The sequence below is a fragment of the Leptidea sinapis genome, chromosome 34 (genome assembly GCF_905404315.1).
Source record: "Leptidea sinapis chromosome 34, ilLepSina1.1, whole genome shotgun sequence".
Classification (NCBI taxonomy): Eukaryota; Metazoa; Arthropoda; class Insecta; order Lepidoptera; family Pieridae; genus Leptidea; species Leptidea sinapis.
In genome coordinates, this window is record NC_066298.1 from 2,920,504 (window position 1) to 2,939,475 (window position 18,972).

Below are 18,972 nucleotides of genomic sequence, written 5' to 3' on the forward strand. Positions count from 1 at the left end.
ACAAAGTAGGTATAAACTCTACTATTATGCGTGTGAGACAACGACATATTTAATGCAACATAAACTTAAAAATACATAAATATAAACATCCATAACTCGGAAAAAAACATCCATTCATCGTGTAAATGTATGCACTTACCGGGGTTCGAACCCGGACCTGTAGCTCAGTGGGCAGGGACAACTACTGGGCTATAGGTGTCGTCATGTATATAATAATGTATTAGTCCTCAACCTCGGTTTACAGTACACTAACAAACAAAGAGGTAAAGACACGGCTTCAGCTGCTTGATACTAACTTCCAACTCCGTGATATAATGTTGACAAACAAAACTATTATGTCATGTATAAGCAGTTCAAGAGACACAAACAGAATGACAATGCGATGGTTTAATGCCACTCGGAAGCTGTTTATTAAGTCGCGTTCCGGCTGTAAGGAGGCGATAGAGATCAGAGGAAGTTTGTGCGCGATAGCCAACTCTCGACTCCATTGTACGAAGACGCCGGAATATTGTTGAGCGGTCTCACTTGTGAAGTACGCGGGACATACATGACCCGCAACAATAGATACCACGCCGGTAACAACCCGACGAGATCAGGAAATGTTCCGCTCTGCATTTACATCTGCATAAGAGAGAGTTGTTGGATATCATATTGCAGTGTCTGTTTCGAATGAGATTTACCGCGGATGTGTAACGTGATTACTGTGAATTAGTGTCCGTACTGCTAGAAGTGTGCCAGTGATATCACCGCAAACCGCGGCCTTTGTTGGCTGCGCATAATTGTATGGGAGCAGTACCGTGCGCCCTACTTGTTGATGCCCTGGAGCATTCACCATTGTGGGTCGTTTCGCTGCTCAGATCCTCAGGCGAGATACGTTGGTACGCGGGCCAGCCTGATAGCGCAGAACGCGCCCGGTTCGACGCGATTATCGGGATCGAGCACTCGTTCGTCGACTCCAGACAATATTGCATTCCACGCTATATAAATAGCATAAAAGAGTTGGTAATAAAACTAAGTCTAGGAGCATCGCAATTGCCGCCATTGTTCCGTCGTGTAGACTCGTGTTGGCGAACAATGGTGGAAGATTGTCGTAAAAGATCGCAGGGACTAAATGGAGCCGGCGTTTGAGTGATTGCCAATAAAGAGCGCAGGGTCTAGTGACTGGCCAGTCCTTGCCGCCATTGAATGCGGAGCAGCATGATGGATGTTGTCATCATTCAACGCAGTCATGCTTCGACCATGTTATTTATTCTCCAATGACTTAGGATATACTGCGTACAGAAAGTGTTACTGTATATGTAAACCTCGGACAATGTTACAAAGAATACGATAAAGGAAAGATTCATCGATTGTTCAGGGTACTGATACATAGTATTCACAACAGAATAATAATTTACAACCATTCAAACGTTGCAAAGCATAATATTATCTATCTCAAATCGATATGTTGCGTGTATATACATAATATATAATATAATAAATCACTTATTCTAAGACAAAAACTACCACCCATTCGGAAATTAATGCCACAGAACCGAGAAGAACAGGCGCAAGAAACTCGGGCTTCTTCTTTTTTTAATTTTGATACAATTCAATTTATAATTTAAATAGACTAACGGCGGTCGCTCCATCAATCATTGAGAAATGTTATAGTAACCTTTACCATATAAACATCTTCTAACAATTCTTTTGAATTTCGTAATAGAAAACTTTCTGCGATCATGTTGTATGTGTCAAAGCATATACATCGCCCCACAAAAGACTGACTAATTCGACTAAGCCGAGTAGAAGGCATAATAAGTTTATGTTTGTTCCTGGTGTTAACATTCTGATTAATGGTGCTCCCACATTGCCGTTAGAAAATGTTTAATAACGTTAGTAAACATTTGTTAGCAAACATTTAATCACAAATAAATTTTCATGTTAGAAAATGTTTAGTAATGTTAGTAAAATGTGTTATCTTTTGTTTGTAAACATTTTATAAGGGTGATGGCGGGATAGGCGGTGCGGTGCGGTGGGGGTTAGAGTACGCAGGTCGCTGCGCGTGGTGTCTCGCTTGTCAGTTCCTTTGTGTCAGCGTGCATCGCTGTGCGTGTGTATTAGTGGTTGCGCGTGCGCCAAGCAATAAAATATGTCCGGTAATTGGAATAACGATGATGTTTACAAACTGATTGAAATGTTTCAAGCAAGAGAAGTACTATGGAACACGATGTCAGAGAGCTACAAAGACCGAAATAAAAAACACGATGCTTGGATGGAAATTGCCAGTGAATTTAATATGGATAAAAAAGTAATTGAAAAAAAGATTCGATCACTCGTAGGTCAATTTAACCGAGAATGTAAATCTAATAAATCTGGTGCAGGAGCTAATGAGTCAAGTAAATGGTTTGCATTTAAAAAACTCATGTTCCTTAAAGGCAAAAATATTCCAAGTTTAACTGTCGATGGAGGGTTGCAGGTGAGTTTTATTTTAACGTCTTTTAATAATATTTAGATGCCCAGTCCAAAAACCCTTCATTTGAAAAATATTCTGCGAATTCTTTTCTTATTTCTTTCCCATCATCTGTCAGGGATTCACATGCTTCAAGTGGTGTTAATTGCTGCTGTTCTAATCTCCATTGTCCATCGATACGTGTACCAGTTACTATGTCATCTCCATCATAGTATTGAGATGGAGCGTAAATCATGCTCGATTCAGTTTTTCTTATAAAATTATGCAGTAGCACGCATGTCATAATTAAAGTAGTAGTTTTTTCTGGATCTAATAATATTGTAGTTCGTAAAACTCTAAATCTGGCTGACAAAATCCCAAATGCGTTCTCTACTGTTCTCCTCGCACGACTCAGTCTATAACTGAAGATTCTTTCCTTAGAATTGCTATCCTGTGGTCCTGGAAAAGGTTTTAATAAGTGTTTTTGTAAAGGGAACGCATCATCTGTTACGAACACATAAGGAAGAGGTTTGTTTCTGCCTGGTAGTGAGCTGTCACTGGGTATTTTTAAACTATTGTCGTTAATTTTATTTCGAAATTTTGTGTTTGCGAAAACTCCGCCATCACTTATGCGTCCTTGGCAGCCAATATTCACGTACAGAAAGTTGTATTCTGCGTCCACTATCGCTAAAAGTACAACGCTGTAAAATCCTTTATAGTTGTAATATTCACTGCCGCTATCAATTGGCTTTTGTATGGCTACGTGCTTTCCATCGATACTTCCTAAGCAATTTGGGAAATTCCATTTTTCTTCAAATGAATTTGCCACGTGTAGCCACTCTTGAGGTGTTGTTGGTATCTGGAACAAAAATAGAAGATTAAGAAATAGGCGCGAAAAATAAATTTATAACTCGTTATTCTAACAAATTTTATTGGATATTTTTATTAAGTATGAAATATTAATAGAATACACTATAAAAAAATATGATTTCAGTTAAGGGTTGTTAAGTAATAGAAAAAGAAAATCGCGGTTATAGATTTTTTTACAATTTTAGCTAATTTGACGCGCCTATAACTTGAAATTATCGTTTAGTTCTATTCTTTCAGGGTAACGAAGAAAACAGAATTGCTTCAGAAAACACTCTCAGTTTGAACGAAACAGGAAATACTGTCACTGATGAAACTACGGGCACGCCTTTCGCCACCCCAAAACCATTTCGGAAAAGAAGACGGCCTGAAGTAGAACAAGATCCAACACAACAAGAAGCTGTAAATATTTTACAAAGAATGTACGAATCTAGAAAAAGCAGGGATGAAAATGACGCATTTGGAGAGTATGTCTCGATGAAACTGAAACAAATAAAAAACAGTCATGCTAAGAATACTGCTCAACATCACATTAACAATATTTTGTACAATGCGACAATGGGACAATATGATTTTCCAACAACCTTTACAGACCCAACCGCTAGTAGTTCCTGGGGATACAACTCTGAACCAAATCTATCCACTTTTTCGGAAAATAATGCTGACTGTAGCTCGAGAGGATACTACACCGCACCGAGTCCCTCGGCTTCATTTGAAACCAGTTCTTCGGATAACTCCAGGACACATACTCGTACCAGCGCAAGAACACAGAGTCCGTCTAATTTATCGGAATCAAGCCAAGATTCGACCCAATCATTAAACGATTTGTTGGAATCAATCAAAAATTAAAAAATACATGTTTGGTTTGTTAAGTATTAAAAAAATTATTAGTAAGGTAAGATAGGTACCTACCTAAAGTATGATTAGATTAGATCATATTAAAAGTAAATAAAAAAATAATTAAAAATGTTGTTTGACTTACCTGTATGTATTCCTTTAAAACCTCATTGAGAGCCTCGCACACTTCTGGTACGATAATAGATATCACTTGGTCTGACAACTTGAACACATTTCCAAGACTTTTATAACTGCTACCAGTTGCCAAAAATCTTAACGTTACCGCAAGTCTTTCCGTCACACTTACAGATTTTCTAAATGTAGTGTCTCGTTTGCCTATTTTTGCCCCAATTAAATTTTGTAGATATTCAAATTCGGAACTGTTCATTCTTATAAAATCTTTTAAGCAACCATCAATACCTAAATCCTTGAGATAGTCTGTGGCACTATATTTTCCTCTAGCTTTTAGCGTTTGGCGCATCCAATAAGAGCGCTTTTTCTTCTTTTTTAAACAAAAAATAAAAGCTATTCCAATGAGCAAATCTTCTTCCATTTTCGTGTAGACGTCCTCAGCCCTCAGAAGGCGAAACCAAACTGCGAGCCAATACTAGATGTTATAAAATGTTTAAACATTTTCCATCAATGTAGGAGCACTTATAACATGTAACAGTTTCTAACAAAGTGCAACAATTGTTAACATTTGTTAGTAAATGTTTTGGTGTTATAAAATGTTTACAAACATTTTATAACGGCAATGTGGGAGCACCATAAAACCCCTGACTAGATTAATAACACAAATATTATAGAAACTACTGACAGCTGTGACATGAAAGTGTGGATGAGCTTCTTGCTATTTGTCAACTAAAATCAGTGCTACATGGTAAAAAGTACATCTTTTATATTCAAAATTGTCATTTTTAGACCTCTCATCATCGACATTGTATTACTAAGTTTTAATGATTGCAAAAAATGACATTCCCACTGAGTTCAGAGTGCTGATAGAATTTGCGCGCATCAGAATTTCCAGCATTTTTTTTTATGAAAATACGGGACGAGACGAGCAGGACGTTTAGCCGATGGTAATTGATAAGCCCTGCCCATTACAATGCAGTGCCGCTCCGGATTCTTGCCAAAAATTCTGAGCGGCACTACAATTGTGCTCGTCACCCTGAGACATAAGATGTTAAGTCTCATTTACCCAGTAATTTCGCTAGCTACGGCGTCCTTCAGACCGAAACACAGTAATTTTTACATATTACTGCAGAAATAGGCGCCGTTGTGGTACCCATAATCTAGCCGGCATCCTGTGCAAAGTGCAGCCTCCCACTGGTGAAATACAGCATATTGTGAGTAATAACAATGTAAGATCTCATCCGGAGATATACAGATCGAAAATAGTTTACAATCTAAACCGGCTTTCATTCCTGGATCCATCTGTCCTCGAAGTAATTATACAATAAACTACAAGTGCGCCCTATCAAACGTAAAAATCAATTCAAATTTAAACACTCAGAAACTGAGTTGATTTTAACTCACTATCTTTGCCTACAGCGAACTGTTTTCGAAGTATACTATCTGTAACTGGAAAGTGGCGCTACGTCGAATCAAATAACCGTTTTGTAGAAATTGACACGTTTCTTGATAGCTTGGTCGCATCTAGGAATGCTGATTGAAGCAATGTGACACCGGTGTGGTCTGCTCTGACTCACCCAGAATATTATTAGGTTCATAAATGCCTAAAGGAGTGATGGCCGCAGTCGGTGTTAAATAATAACCCCCTTATTCATAATAGTCTGCTATCTTACAGCATTGCTAATTCTCACTCTGTCTTCTTCTATTGACCTAAGTCAGAATGAGAAAAAACACTCCTAAGCGGCTGTTTAAAGTTAGCCCACCATTATGAATAAGGGTGTAAAACTATATTCGGACATGTTGACTATTCTCCTTTTGGCGTTCTTTGCAAAACTTAATTGTGTACAGTAATTGCCGGGAGTGCTGAAGTTAAAGTTTAGAATTGACATAAAACAGAGAGTAGGTAGGTATACAGAGGGAAATGTTTTAGGAACTGCATCTAACGAGGGATCGTCCAGCCTCGATGCTTAAGGAGGGAAAGACTTCAGTGGGAGGCATCCTTTGCACAGGATGCCGGCTAGATAATGGGTACCACAACGGCGCCTATTTCTGCCGTGAAGCAGTAATGTTTAAGCATTACTGTGTTACGGTCTGAAGGGCGCCGTAGCTAGTGAAATTACTGGGCAAATGAGACTTAACATCTTATGTCTCAAGGTGACGAGCGCAATTGTAGTGCCGCTCAGAATTTTTGGGTTTTTCAAGAATACCGAGTGGCACTTCATTGTTATGGGCAGGGCGTATCAATAACCATCAGCTGATTGTCCTGCTCGTATCGTCCGTTACCGTACATCAAAAAAAATGCTTCCATAGAACACGCTGTACAGATTCTATATACTTGATTGTGAATTTAGTAGTACTAGTGTGGGTAGTTGTGAACGGTAACGGATATGTAAAGTGTTGGTAGGGCGGAGTGGAAGTCGTGACGTCACGAGCCCCAGTGCTGCGCAGTGCCGTGATTCATTCGTCAAATCTCGTCGCGGACTGCGCGGGCGCATACTAATGTGGCGCTCCGCTGTGTCCTGAATGTTAACGAGCAGCCCGAGAGATGCAGTACGCTACTATATTGTTTTTAATTAAGTAGATATTTATTCTATATTAAATGAGATTATTTGCTCTAATTTTTGGGTTTCCGTTTCTTAACAGGTTAAAGAGAACCTTCATAGCATCGCTTTGATTCCTAAATTCCTGTTCATCTGTACATCGTCAAGATTCTCTTTAATTAGGCAAGTTTCTCAAACAATCGATAAAAAAGATAGTCCACTTAAGACATAAATTTAAACTTGGTAAATCAAAACTTGCACTTATATATTGAGTATTTCTCAGTAGATAAATAAAAAAAATGTTAAAAAAATATTATACAGCCGGAAATTATTTTTTGTTTCAGATACAGTATAAAAGTTATTAACTGCTATTGCGTTGTCTACTGTGTTCGTATGTCTATTCTGTGATGTGGCTACCTATGGACCTATTCATACAGGTCTGAAATTTTAACAGATATATCAATAGCAATACAAGTACACGGAACTGTGATCGCGAGGAAACTAGCGTTATCCTTTTTAGAACGTTAAATAATTTCAAATAACAACAGCTAGGAACCAGTAATAATTGCTTCAATGTTTATTAAATAAATTTGGTAAATATATTAAATATATTTGGTATACCAAGATGCCAACTTTACTATAAATAATTATTAAGACATTATTAGTTCGACAGCTCTTGCACTAAGCACTGTCTTTGACATACCCGTACGCTATTGCCGCGCCTGACTGAGTAAATTCTGGTCAATTCTTACCTGAAACAAAAATAGTAGTGAATTATTACTGATATCATAGTTAAATCGATGGTGATGTCATAGTATGATCGCATAACATTGAAACACGTTGAATGGAATCAATTCGAGTGATAAACAAACCGAACGAGTGTGTCTAATTTACACAGAATTAACAATAATGAATTGGAAGTTTAAACTTAAAATCTACGCAAAATTTGTACAATGAATGAAATTTTCTATATGCTTAGTACATACCTACTTCACGCTCACAAAAATAAGACAGGTACTTTTTTATTTTTGTTGATTTCATTTTTAAGAATAGAAAATATAGTGTGTTTCGTCTGTTATTGAGTGTAAATGTGTCGAGACGTGCAAGACCTTGATGATGTGAACCTGATGGTTAGTGATATACCCTGGCTTATATAATGCAGTGCTGAGCGGATTCTTGAAAAACACGAAATTCTTCAAGCTACAGTACTACTTCACATCTACCTGGCATCCTGAGCAAAGATATCCACAACTTGTTTAAGTACCTAAAGTTCTTTACGAACACGTGTTCCGAAATTTTCTGACATAGCTGCATTTACTAGTGCGAGGCTCCTTTGCACAGGATGCCGGCTAGATTATGGGTAGGTACCAACAAGGGCGCCTATTTCTGCCGTGAAGCAGTAATGTGTAAGCTTTACTGCGTTTCGGTCTGAAGCGCGCCGTAGCTAGTGAAATTACTGGGCAAATGAGAGTTAGCATCTTATGTCTCAAGGTGACAAGTGCAGTTGTAGTGCCGCTCAGAATTTTTGGGGTTTTTCAAGAATCCTGAGCGGCACTGCATTCTAATGGGCAGGGCGTAACAGTTACCATGAGCTGAACGTCCTGCTCGTCTCTTCCTTTATTTTCATAAAAAAATAGGGCATATCGTCTTTTATTGAGTGTGTGTGTTCGTTTGTTTATGAGAAAAAGTGTCGCCTCGATGATCTGAACCTGATAGTAAGTGATAGACCCTGTCTAATACAACGCAGTGCTTAGCGAAATCTAGAAAAACACGAAATACTTCAAGCTACACTACTGCTCCACAGCAGAAAAAAGCGCCGACGCGGTGCCACATCTAGCTGGCATCCTAGCAAAGAACCCACCACTGGTTAGTAAGAGTTCTTTAAGAACACGTGTTCTGTACTTTTCTGACATAGCTGCAGGACTGACGTAAGAGAAAGAAGACAAACAACGAAGATAACAAAATGAAAGTCACATCAAGAATAGAATACATTCCAATATTTAAACCAATAATTGTCGAGGAAGCAATCCCTGTGGATACCACGCATGTATATTACAATGTTGATACGCCGTTGCAAGAATCAGGTCAAACAGCTGTTCGTGATATAAGCATAGAACATAATATCCTCTCGGTTAATTTAGTACAATGTATATATATCAACGACATTCAAATCCAATTTATGCTATAATTGATAGTTATCTATTGTAATAAGCGATTGTAGCGTAACAAACCGAACGCGAAACAAAAGACTAAATATCAAAAACGTGCAAGTAAATAATGCAACAGTTTGCCGATACAACGCCGGCGCAGCGCACGAATGTGATCGCTACGGCCTTAAGTTTCATTGCTGACAAAATAAGTATCATAGAAATGCTTTGCACTTTAATTGATATTCGTTTTGTAACACTGCTCTAATATCAAAGCTGTGGAATGAGCTTCCTTGTGCGGTGTTTCCGGGACGATACGACATGGGTACGTTCAAGCGCGTATACCTTCCTTAAAAGCCGGAAACGCTCTTGTGATTCCACTGGTGTTGCAAGAGATTGTGGGCGGCGGTGATCACTTAACACCAGGTGACCCGTACGCTCGTTTGTCCTCCTATTCCATAAAAAAAAATTGTTATTGTTATCATGCGTAGGTATGCTATAACATGGTTCGTCATGTTCACTAAATGGCATAGCTTGCGGTGGCGTCGTGTGCCGGGTCCATCGAATTTTTAATGTTAATTCTTTATAACTTTTTGAAATAATTTATATTATTTAAAACACGACTCATATATTGGATGCAGCACCTTTCAAACTAATTTGTAATGTATATTACAGCCGTTGCAATTGTATACTAAATACTTTATTTGGTTGAAAAGAGTGGCCGTTGAGTTTCTTGAATGTTCGTCTCACGAGCTCAACTTTTTACGAACATATGGAAAATTCAGAAATTGAAACAAAAATTTGTAGTGACTTGTTTAAAAGCGCTTAGTTTAAGCCTAATTGAATAAAGTTTATTTAGATTTTGACTACCTTGCTGATATAAAATTGTTCCTAATGTTAGAAGACTATTTAATTCATACGAGTGTTACAGTAAAAAAAGATAACATTGTAAAATACAATATATTTCATGAAATTTATTTTAAAACATAAGTACTTAGTATTATTAGTATACAAACTTTATTTACTCCGCGAGATTTACGTTTAATGGAAATCACATAACACATAACACACAGAAAATATTCGTGCAAACTGTAAAGTTAGTTTCTCATGACACGGGTGTCATAAATTTGTTCGCACAGAAATATTCACAAATGCATTACAAATGAAAGCTGACGAACACATATCACCCCAGGACACTCAAGGTGAAATAAAATCTAAATACCAAAAACGTGCAGGTTAATGTTGCATCATTTCACCGATAAAACCCAAGCGCACGAATGTGTCTGGTGTAAGGCTACAGTGTTGCAATCGACGGATTCTTAACAAATTCTACTGCAGTTAGTAACGGCAAAAGCAAAAATACTGTTTCGATTGGATGGTAGAAACATAATGCTATTGGTTTTGTTGTGTTTCAAGTATGTCTTGTCTCATTTTCATTTAGTTTTGTTAAAAATTAATATTTATGGGGGTAGGTATATCCCTTATACTTAATTTACGTTCTTTTTATATGAAAATAAAGGACGAGACGAGCAGGACGTCCAACTGATGGTAATTGATACGCCCTGCCCATTACAATGCAGTGCCGCTCAGGATTCTTGAAAAACCCAGAAATTCTGAGCAGCATTACAATTGCGCTCGTCACTTTGAGGCGTAAGATATTAAGTCTCATTTGCCCAGTAATTTCACTGGCTACGGCGCCCTTCAGACAGAAACACAGTAATGTTTACACATTAAATTTTTTGAATCCCGGCTTTACTCTAGAATCTGATCTGAGCGACTGAACCAACACCAAGATAGTCTTTTGCACTCAAAGATTGTAGATTACGGGATCTGAGTGTTGAGACATAGATGGCGTGCGAGCTCGTGATCGACACGACATACGCCTCATGCAACACAGCGCATTGCACAAGAAGCGGTTAGCAGAGGTATGGTTGCGACCCCCAACGACATAATACGACAGGTAACAAAATGACTGTGTTGATAAGCAAGACTCTTGGACATATACGATCATCTATAAATTAACTATTCATAAATTTTTAAGCATACCTCAGCTCATTATCAGAGGTTACCAGTGGGAGGCTCCTTTTCACAGGATACCGGCTAGATTATGGGTACCACAACGGCGCCAATGTCTGCCGTGAAGCAGTAATGTGTGAGCATTACTGTGTTTCGGTCTAAAGGGCGCCAAAGCTAGTGAAATTACTGGGCAAATGAGACTTTACAACTGATGTCTCAAGGTGACGAGCGCAGTTGTAGTGCCGCTCAACATTTTTAGGTTTTTCAATAATCCTGAGCGGCACTGCATCGTAATGGGTAATGGGCAGCGCAAACAAATACTATCAGCTGAACGTCCTGCTCGTCTCGTCCCTTATTTTCATAAAAAAAAAGATATGAAATTTAAATCAAGGACTGCACCAATCGAGGAATACTTACAAAAATTGAAAATTAAATACAACTATTAATGTCGCAGGCAGCACAAGGAACAAGGAAACTTTTACGAATATAGTTTACAACATTCTCCAAGCTATACTTGTTTCTGGAAACATTACTATGTAACATAATATCTACATTCGAGTATCGGATCCTTGTTGCTGTGTGTGTGTGGGTGGTCGACGCCATTGATGATGTGCGCCATCGCCTACTATCGAAGCTTAACTTTATAAAATTCTTTAAAAAAAATCATTGCTTATTAATTGAATCTGCGGCTTAAAATATATGGTCTGTTAAGAACCTATTCGCCTAGACCTAATCTAGTTCCAAAATAAAAAGAACTTTGGCAATATTTCCTTACTTTCCCGGCTATCAAACAGTAAGATAACTTTGGCAGGAGGTTCTATCGTGCTATAATTATTTTTTATATATAAATTGGCCTTCATCAATCACATCACAAGACACGTGACAAACATTAGGAATATACAATTTATTCAGGTCGCTTGCAAATTGATTATAGCTATAGCTCGAAACTGCTCAAAAAATTAACCATTGCCCATAATTAAATAGCCATTGTCTCCTACCCTCATGATTCGTCCACTAATATATTTTCATATCGTTATTAAAGTTCGCACTACATACCAGAACTTGTCTAATGAAAATCTTGAAATTTGTTTTTTATGACAATAAGGGACGAGACGAACCGGACGTTGAAGTCGGACGAAGCTGATGGTAATTGATACGCCCTGCCCATTACAATGCAGTGCCGCTCAGGATTTTAGAAAAACCCAATTCTGAGCGGTACTACGATTGCGCTCATCTCCTTGAGACATAAGATGTTAACTCTCATTTGCCCTAGTAACTTCACTACACAGCAATGTTTACACATTACTGATTCACGGCAGTAATAGACGCCGTTGTGGTACCCATAATCTAGCCGGCATCCTATGCTAAGGAGCCTCCCACTGGTCTATCAAAAAATTTGTATTATCCAATATTCACACAAACTGTAATATATAACATTATATCATATTACAGCTACAACAACAGGTCGATAAGAGTGAAAATAAGTACGAGATCACCATATCCGCCCGCTTCCCAGCGAACGCGATGAGTGGGCCACGCCACTTTCTAGGAAGAGCCGAGCCAGTATGACCGCGAGCGACGAGCGACACGCAAACCGAATATTAAGAAGAAATTATTGCAACACAATATCCTTCGTGAACCATGCACTCATCAGCATCGGCAAACAACTGACGGCAAATTATTATCATCATAACATACACTGATACTGCCGATTTTGATTCGATTTGAATTTAAAATTTTAGCAAAAAAACAACCGACTTCGAAAACACTATTCTATAACAATACATATATTATGCACTAAAAAGTATTAAAAATAATTGCGTATCTTTATACAATCTAATTAAATAATCTAATTCTAGTAACGATTATTATAATTTTTGGAATCGGTGTCCTTCCGCCGCGACCAGCTCTCGCCTTCTCACGACTCAGGCACATCTGACATATAACTATGTATGTTGTTACAAACCTACCTTGGCTGACACCTACTTGCTGAAAATATCAAAATCGGTCCACCCAGTCGAAAGTTCAGAGGTAACAAACATAATAAAAACATACCGACGAATTGAGAACGTCCTCCTTTTTTGAAGTCGGTTAAAAACGATTGTAATTCCAGAACGCAGATATCGGGGCAACCAACTCCTACTCTATATTGATACTAAAGTTAACTGAAGACAAACTAAACACACTTAAGCAAATAATAAGTGTGGCCGTTACATTAGTCGTTGTTCTAGATCGGATGTAAAATGAACCCAAAACTACATAGTTCACGGTTCTTTTAGCCCCCACAATGTAATTTTGGACGCGTCGCGCACTGCTGCCCCAAACGTCAATAACCTCAAGTGCTGAAGCCGTCGTAAGCCATCCAGATAGGACATATCAACCAACCAAAGAGATATCTTCAATTTTGACTACATTGCGCCAGTCATAACCTTTCACGAGAACAGATAAGGTCAAACCAATTCTAAGCGGATTCAGGTTGAGAAACGAGAGCGTTATTTCGTCAATAATAAAGATCAATTTAAATGCATCTCAATCGAATATTAATAAGATTCCCATGAATAAAAAACAATCTCAATAAGAAACACAAAAGGTACAAATCGCCTAACATATTGTTGCGAAATGTGTTTTCAACTTTCAAACTCCTCGTTACAATCCGAGGTGTCCTTGGCGAACCCGTTTGTAGTTGACGGTTGCGAATCAGTGGCCAATGAATAACTCGATGTCAAGGGTCCGGGTGATGTCAGGGTTAGCACTCTCACCTAACCCAATCATCTGTGAGCATTAGGCAGCCGTTTCGAAAAAATGTAGGTGTCTTATAATCTCCAACTGATGACCGGAATTTGGGTCAGTGTCACTCACGAATCAATTGTCTTATTTACTAGCCAACAATGTGAATGATATAAATTATAATCTTCAGAAGGTTTTGTAACAATATTGACTATAAATAACATGGCAACTACACTTCACGAACGTGGAGATGTTAGCAAAGACTTAAAGGAGAATAGCCAATAAATAGAAAATGTTTACGTATTTTAAAATAATGCCAATATTTTATTAATAATTTATAAAGTACTAGTTGACCCGACAGACGTTGTTCTGTATATAATAAATAAAATAATGTTTTTATATGAATTTGTCAATAATATATCAACTAGTAAATATGCACCCTGCTGTCGTAATGAAATTGTTTCACAGCACAACTGTCAAACCGTGCGTCAATAAATTCTCTCATAGAAATTATGTATGGACACATCAAAGGAAAAACAAATTTGTTGTTTTTATTTAATTTAGCAGCATTTTCCTATTTATTCACCTTTTAAACCTTCTCTGGACTTCAACAAATAATTCAAGACCTAAATTTGCCAAATCGGTCCAGCCGTTCTCGAGTTTTAGCGAGACTTATTGCTGAGACTTCAATAAATAAATATGTTTAAGTTTTATTAGGATTACATAATGTCATAACAAAAAAATAAATTTCTTTTTGTAACAGAAAGTATGGCCAAACTAGGTAACATAAAATATAAACAAAAGCTACATACACATCGTTAGGGGCCGTTTATGTTTACCACACAATGCATATCCTCTATTAAGCCATAAAATATAATTAGGTGACATTAAACGATATAGCAGCTAAATTATTCTTTGTTTGTTCGGTGCAGGCGCGGTATAAACGATGGGAACTCTAAACAGCTCAATGTAAAGAATGAATATTCTCATAGAATAAGCTCATAAATATCTCCAACAACTTTCGTCCAAACAACCTCTTCATCCATTATGTCATCCTAGTAATAATTCGGAAGTCCTGAGCAATTTTCACTCCGGAACGCACAAAGCTTTTTGTAAGCCGGTTACCAATATATGGCGTGGCAACTCACCGTAGAACTCTTTTTAAAAGTTGTTTCAACACTCTAAATTCCCTAGTGGCAACAACTGATATTCACGAACTTACTTAAAAATCACAGAGAAACCGATGAAAATGCAATTTTTAAGCTAAGCATTCATATTTTTACCCCATTTGCTTTCAATAACACAACTTAATATTAAAACGACGTTAATATATCCCGGAACTTAACAAGGGTACAGAAAATAATATTTCACGTGAACACAAAAAAAATACCATTCCAGTTTATACCCAAGGTGGACGGAATAAGAGCTATGTTGGACGAGTAGATCAAGTCGCCGTAATGAGAACGTTGAACTTGAAAGGTTGTGACAGGGCATTACGGTGATTACCTTAATTTGTAAACACAAAAAGCGGCTATAAATATATAAAGCCCGATATTAAGATACAAATCTCTTAACATCATTGATTTATCATGAAAACTTAAATAATTGGCCCTTAATAATTATTATCAACGCCCAACATTAATCATGGCGACTTAAAATTAACAGAAAAGGTACGAAAATTACAACGATCCAGACCATTTCATAATATCACTAAAAGAAAAGACCATAAATTGATCAAACACAACTCCTGATCTGAGACAACATTAAATTATACGACCACGACTCAGGATTATGAAATAATTATAAAAAGTTGAACACATAATATTCATGTTAATTAGGCATTGCAGCATGCTAGAGCCTGGAGCAAAATTCAAAAATAACAATGGATGTCAAACGTCGTAGGTCGGAGGTGATCGGCTAGCAGCTAAATCTGCATATCATTTGCATGAATCGCCCGCTGACGAACAAAACAGGAATGCTTAGGGAGAGTTTGGGGCCGGTTTTGATACACGATCAAATAACACCTGCAATGTTTTTATAATACTGCGGGAACGCTCGTGAATCATCAATCCACAAGAATATTTGAGAACATATTTTATAACGGATTCTTAAACGATTGAGGGTGGACCGGTAGAAATTTGATACATTCACAGGAAATTTTGTTTTGAAAGGACAATTTATTCATGTCGCAACGTTAGCCTTTGACGTCCAAGCTGCCTTGACTCAGATAGTGATGTAAATAAAATGCGCAGTTAAGAAAACGAAACGTCAAAGCAGAGTTCTATTCGATTTTCTCTAGCATTGGCTTGTCTTAAAAACTTTATCTTAAAATATTTATTAGTAAGTTGTAGTTAGATTTAGTTTAATATTACCAGGTGAAGTTAAGGCAACAATAAATTACTCAGCTTTTCTTTCAAGTGACACAAAGTGATCCATAAGATCACTGTACGTATTGTCTCGATTGAGATTTACTACGGAAATTAGCGTAAAACAAACAGGTGTATAGGTGATAATTACGTCCTCCGGCGTAGTGTAAACGATTGGCACGTTTAGATAATAATCGACGCCATTTGCATGCGCAATACTATCCTTATTGCCTCTTATCTGTCCGTGGTGAAGGCGCTCTGACAAACAACTTGAGTTTTAACGAGTTTGCGCCATTTATGGCTGGCGACTTGCAATTTGAAAGCTCCGTATTGTCCATTTTACACTTCCTACAAATCTCGTATGCAAAATGCCCATTGTTATTCGCTTTAATTTAAGTAACAATATTGTAGGAAATTGACCGAAAAGCTATATTATCATATCATCGTTTTATTTATTGAATTGTACCTACAAGTAACGTGATATATAAGAGGTAACATTAACTGACGCCTTTGTCAGATTTCACAATTCAAAATCAGATTGTCGCGTTAACGATTATAGTAATAAATTCAAAAATCGGGTTTTCTTGACTATTTACTCCTCCAAAAGTTGACCAAATGTTACCAAATTTTCACTAACAAAAACTAAATATATTATAAATGTATTAAAAAGCAAAAAAAAAACCTAGGATAAAACTGTCAAATATGTTTGTATGGAAAAATTGCTTTCAATGTTTCCTCTTAATACGGTTATATAAGTAATAGAAATTTGACGAACAAAACAAACAAGAGACACATAACGGAGACAGGAGCGGAAGCATGCCTTCCGGCGCACCGCGTGAATATTCACCACTAATTAAAGCACGCACTCACACGTTCACCAAGACAGATGTTAGTTATCCCCTGGGATATGAAGGGAATAAAACAAAGGAGCCCTGTTCGTTGCCGTTTCCGCGAGACTCTCTTGTGGATTTAGCAATTATTTCATTAAGTGCTCTTAATTATGAATGATAGGGGAATGATGCAAATCTACAGCATTTAGACCATAGAGGTTAGTTATAACGTATTTATAGTTTACGGCTAACCAACGGCTTAACGGTGCAAAGTGGCTCTTGGCCTTCCAAAATAAATCCGCATATATAATTGTCTTATATGATGTCGACTTCGTCATTTCGGGCAATTTATCAGTCAAAAGAGCTATGGTCAATTAATCGAAAAAAAATAACGTGTTATTTAAAATCGAATGGTGAATTTCATTTTATCGGGGAAGCTAGAGATAGAGGTCAAGAAAACACACAGGTTTTACTGTATAAGTATAACAATACGTCATGTTATGGACTTGATGTAAGAAAAAAGTTAATCAGGTAATTTGAAAGTCATTCCCACGAAGAGTCCCATACGCTTTCCGCACTGCTGCCCGCAACGCCTCCTGAACCCTTTAATGGAAAGTAATACGTTGACCTTCATTCGTTCATACATGTTACTGAAATGCAATCTTATGTATTGTTATAAGTCGACAAATATTGCGCCACTCTACCAATTTTAAGATTTTGTCGAAAAAATAAACAAATTATGGTACACTATCATGTGTACCTACTGTTAATAGTTTACGAAGAATGAATGACTGCTACAGCCAATTTTTTGTTACAATATTGTAATTTTCGTAGGAATATCTATATTTATAAAATGAAATACAGCACACTTTAGTTAGGTACATGCTGAAAATGTAGCAATGTTTAAGTTAAAATTTCTAGGTAAAATCAATTAGTAGTTTTTGAGTTTATTAATATATTAGTTTATATAAGATTTTATACAAGTAAACAAGAACCTTTATTGACAAGTCAGAACTTCAATGATGTGGCAAGAAACGCATAAAAAACATCAACAATTTAAACTAAGAGACTGAATTGCAACAATTAACGAATTAATTGAAATCTACCACCCAAGTAGCTTCCCCTATACTCTTTTAATAACTGAATAGAACTAATAATGCTTCAAGTTTTTTATAAGTTAATATAGAGGGCACTCCAGCTTGAGTTAACAACACTATTATGTGACTCAAGTAGATGAGTTTATTTTCAGAGACTCACAGACTGAGATCCGGACACATGCCTTTGAATAAGTTTAAATTTTTGATGAAAATTGCCGAGTCGCCTCCATGTGATTCATGTGGAATGATTGAGGATGTTGAAGACTTATTAAAAGAATGTGTCCGATTTCAATATAGTAGAGACGAAATTGTAGGACTTATGGGTTTGAACAGATTTGATACGAGCATGTTTGTGAACATACTTTCCCGTCCTGCATCTAAGGATGCCATAAGTCTGTTTGAATCCATAAGTCTTATCTGTTGAAGACTGTATAACTTGCTTTTCCTTTTATTAATTTTCTTTTTTAGTTTTTGTTGAGTTAAAAATTTTGTTTCCTTTTGTTTTAGTGTTAATGTAGTTAGATTATAATGGAGCTGACATGTATATACATATAAGATCCCCTAAATAAATAAAGAAAAAAAATCAGAGAACTCGACGATTGTGTAGTAAAGAAGCCTTGAAGATATTTGTGATGTGCGTCACTTCACACCAGGTCTACGCTAATTGACTTCAACGAGAGAAATTCCTGAGCATTAGCGATTTCAACCTGTCAACACTGAAATGTATCTGTAAAATAGAAATGAATCAACATCACATAATAATTTATTTCTAGATACATTTGAAATATTCATGAGAGAAGATTTCACAAAAAAATAAAAATAAAAAATTCTATTGGTATTTTACAAACCAAGACTTAAATGTATGGGTAAAAAAATTGACGTAGCAATAATGCAGCAATAAAGTATAAACTTAACTCGTAGATAGATTTGAAATATGAATGAGAGAAGGTTTTACAATTCTGCTGCTATATTTCAAATCAAG

General features: G+C 36.9%; 3 protein-coding genes across 3 annotated transcripts in view; 1 reads left to right on the top strand and 2 right to left on the bottom strand.

Annotated features, from left to right (window-relative positions):
• Positions 1 to 18,972, bottom strand: part of LOC126974945 (death-associated protein kinase related) — a 214,511-nt gene that overhangs the window by 141,691 nt on the left and 53,848 nt on the right. The gene's annotated exons all lie outside the window — the stretch shown is intronic.
• LOC126974978 (uncharacterized) lies at positions 1,828 to 4,265 on the top strand. The gene is made up of 2 exons (XM_050822752.1): positions 1,828 to 2,458; positions 3,539 to 4,265. The coding sequence occupies exons 1-2, from the start codon at positions 2,132 to 2,134 to the stop codon at positions 4,145 to 4,147; spliced, it is 936 nt and encodes a 311-aa protein (XP_050678709.1). The 5' UTR covers positions 1,828 to 2,131; the 3' UTR covers positions 4,148 to 4,265.
• Positions 2,251 to 4,902, bottom strand: LOC126974956 (putative nuclease HARBI1). Its single transcript, XM_050822720.1, has 2 exons — positions 4,281 to 4,902; positions 2,251 to 3,290 (listed from the first exon to the last, which is right to left on the bottom strand). The coding sequence occupies exons 1-2, from the start codon at positions 4,686 to 4,688 to the stop codon at positions 2,481 to 2,483; spliced, it is 1,218 nt and encodes a 405-aa protein (XP_050678677.1). The 5' UTR covers positions 4,689 to 4,902; the 3' UTR covers positions 2,251 to 2,480.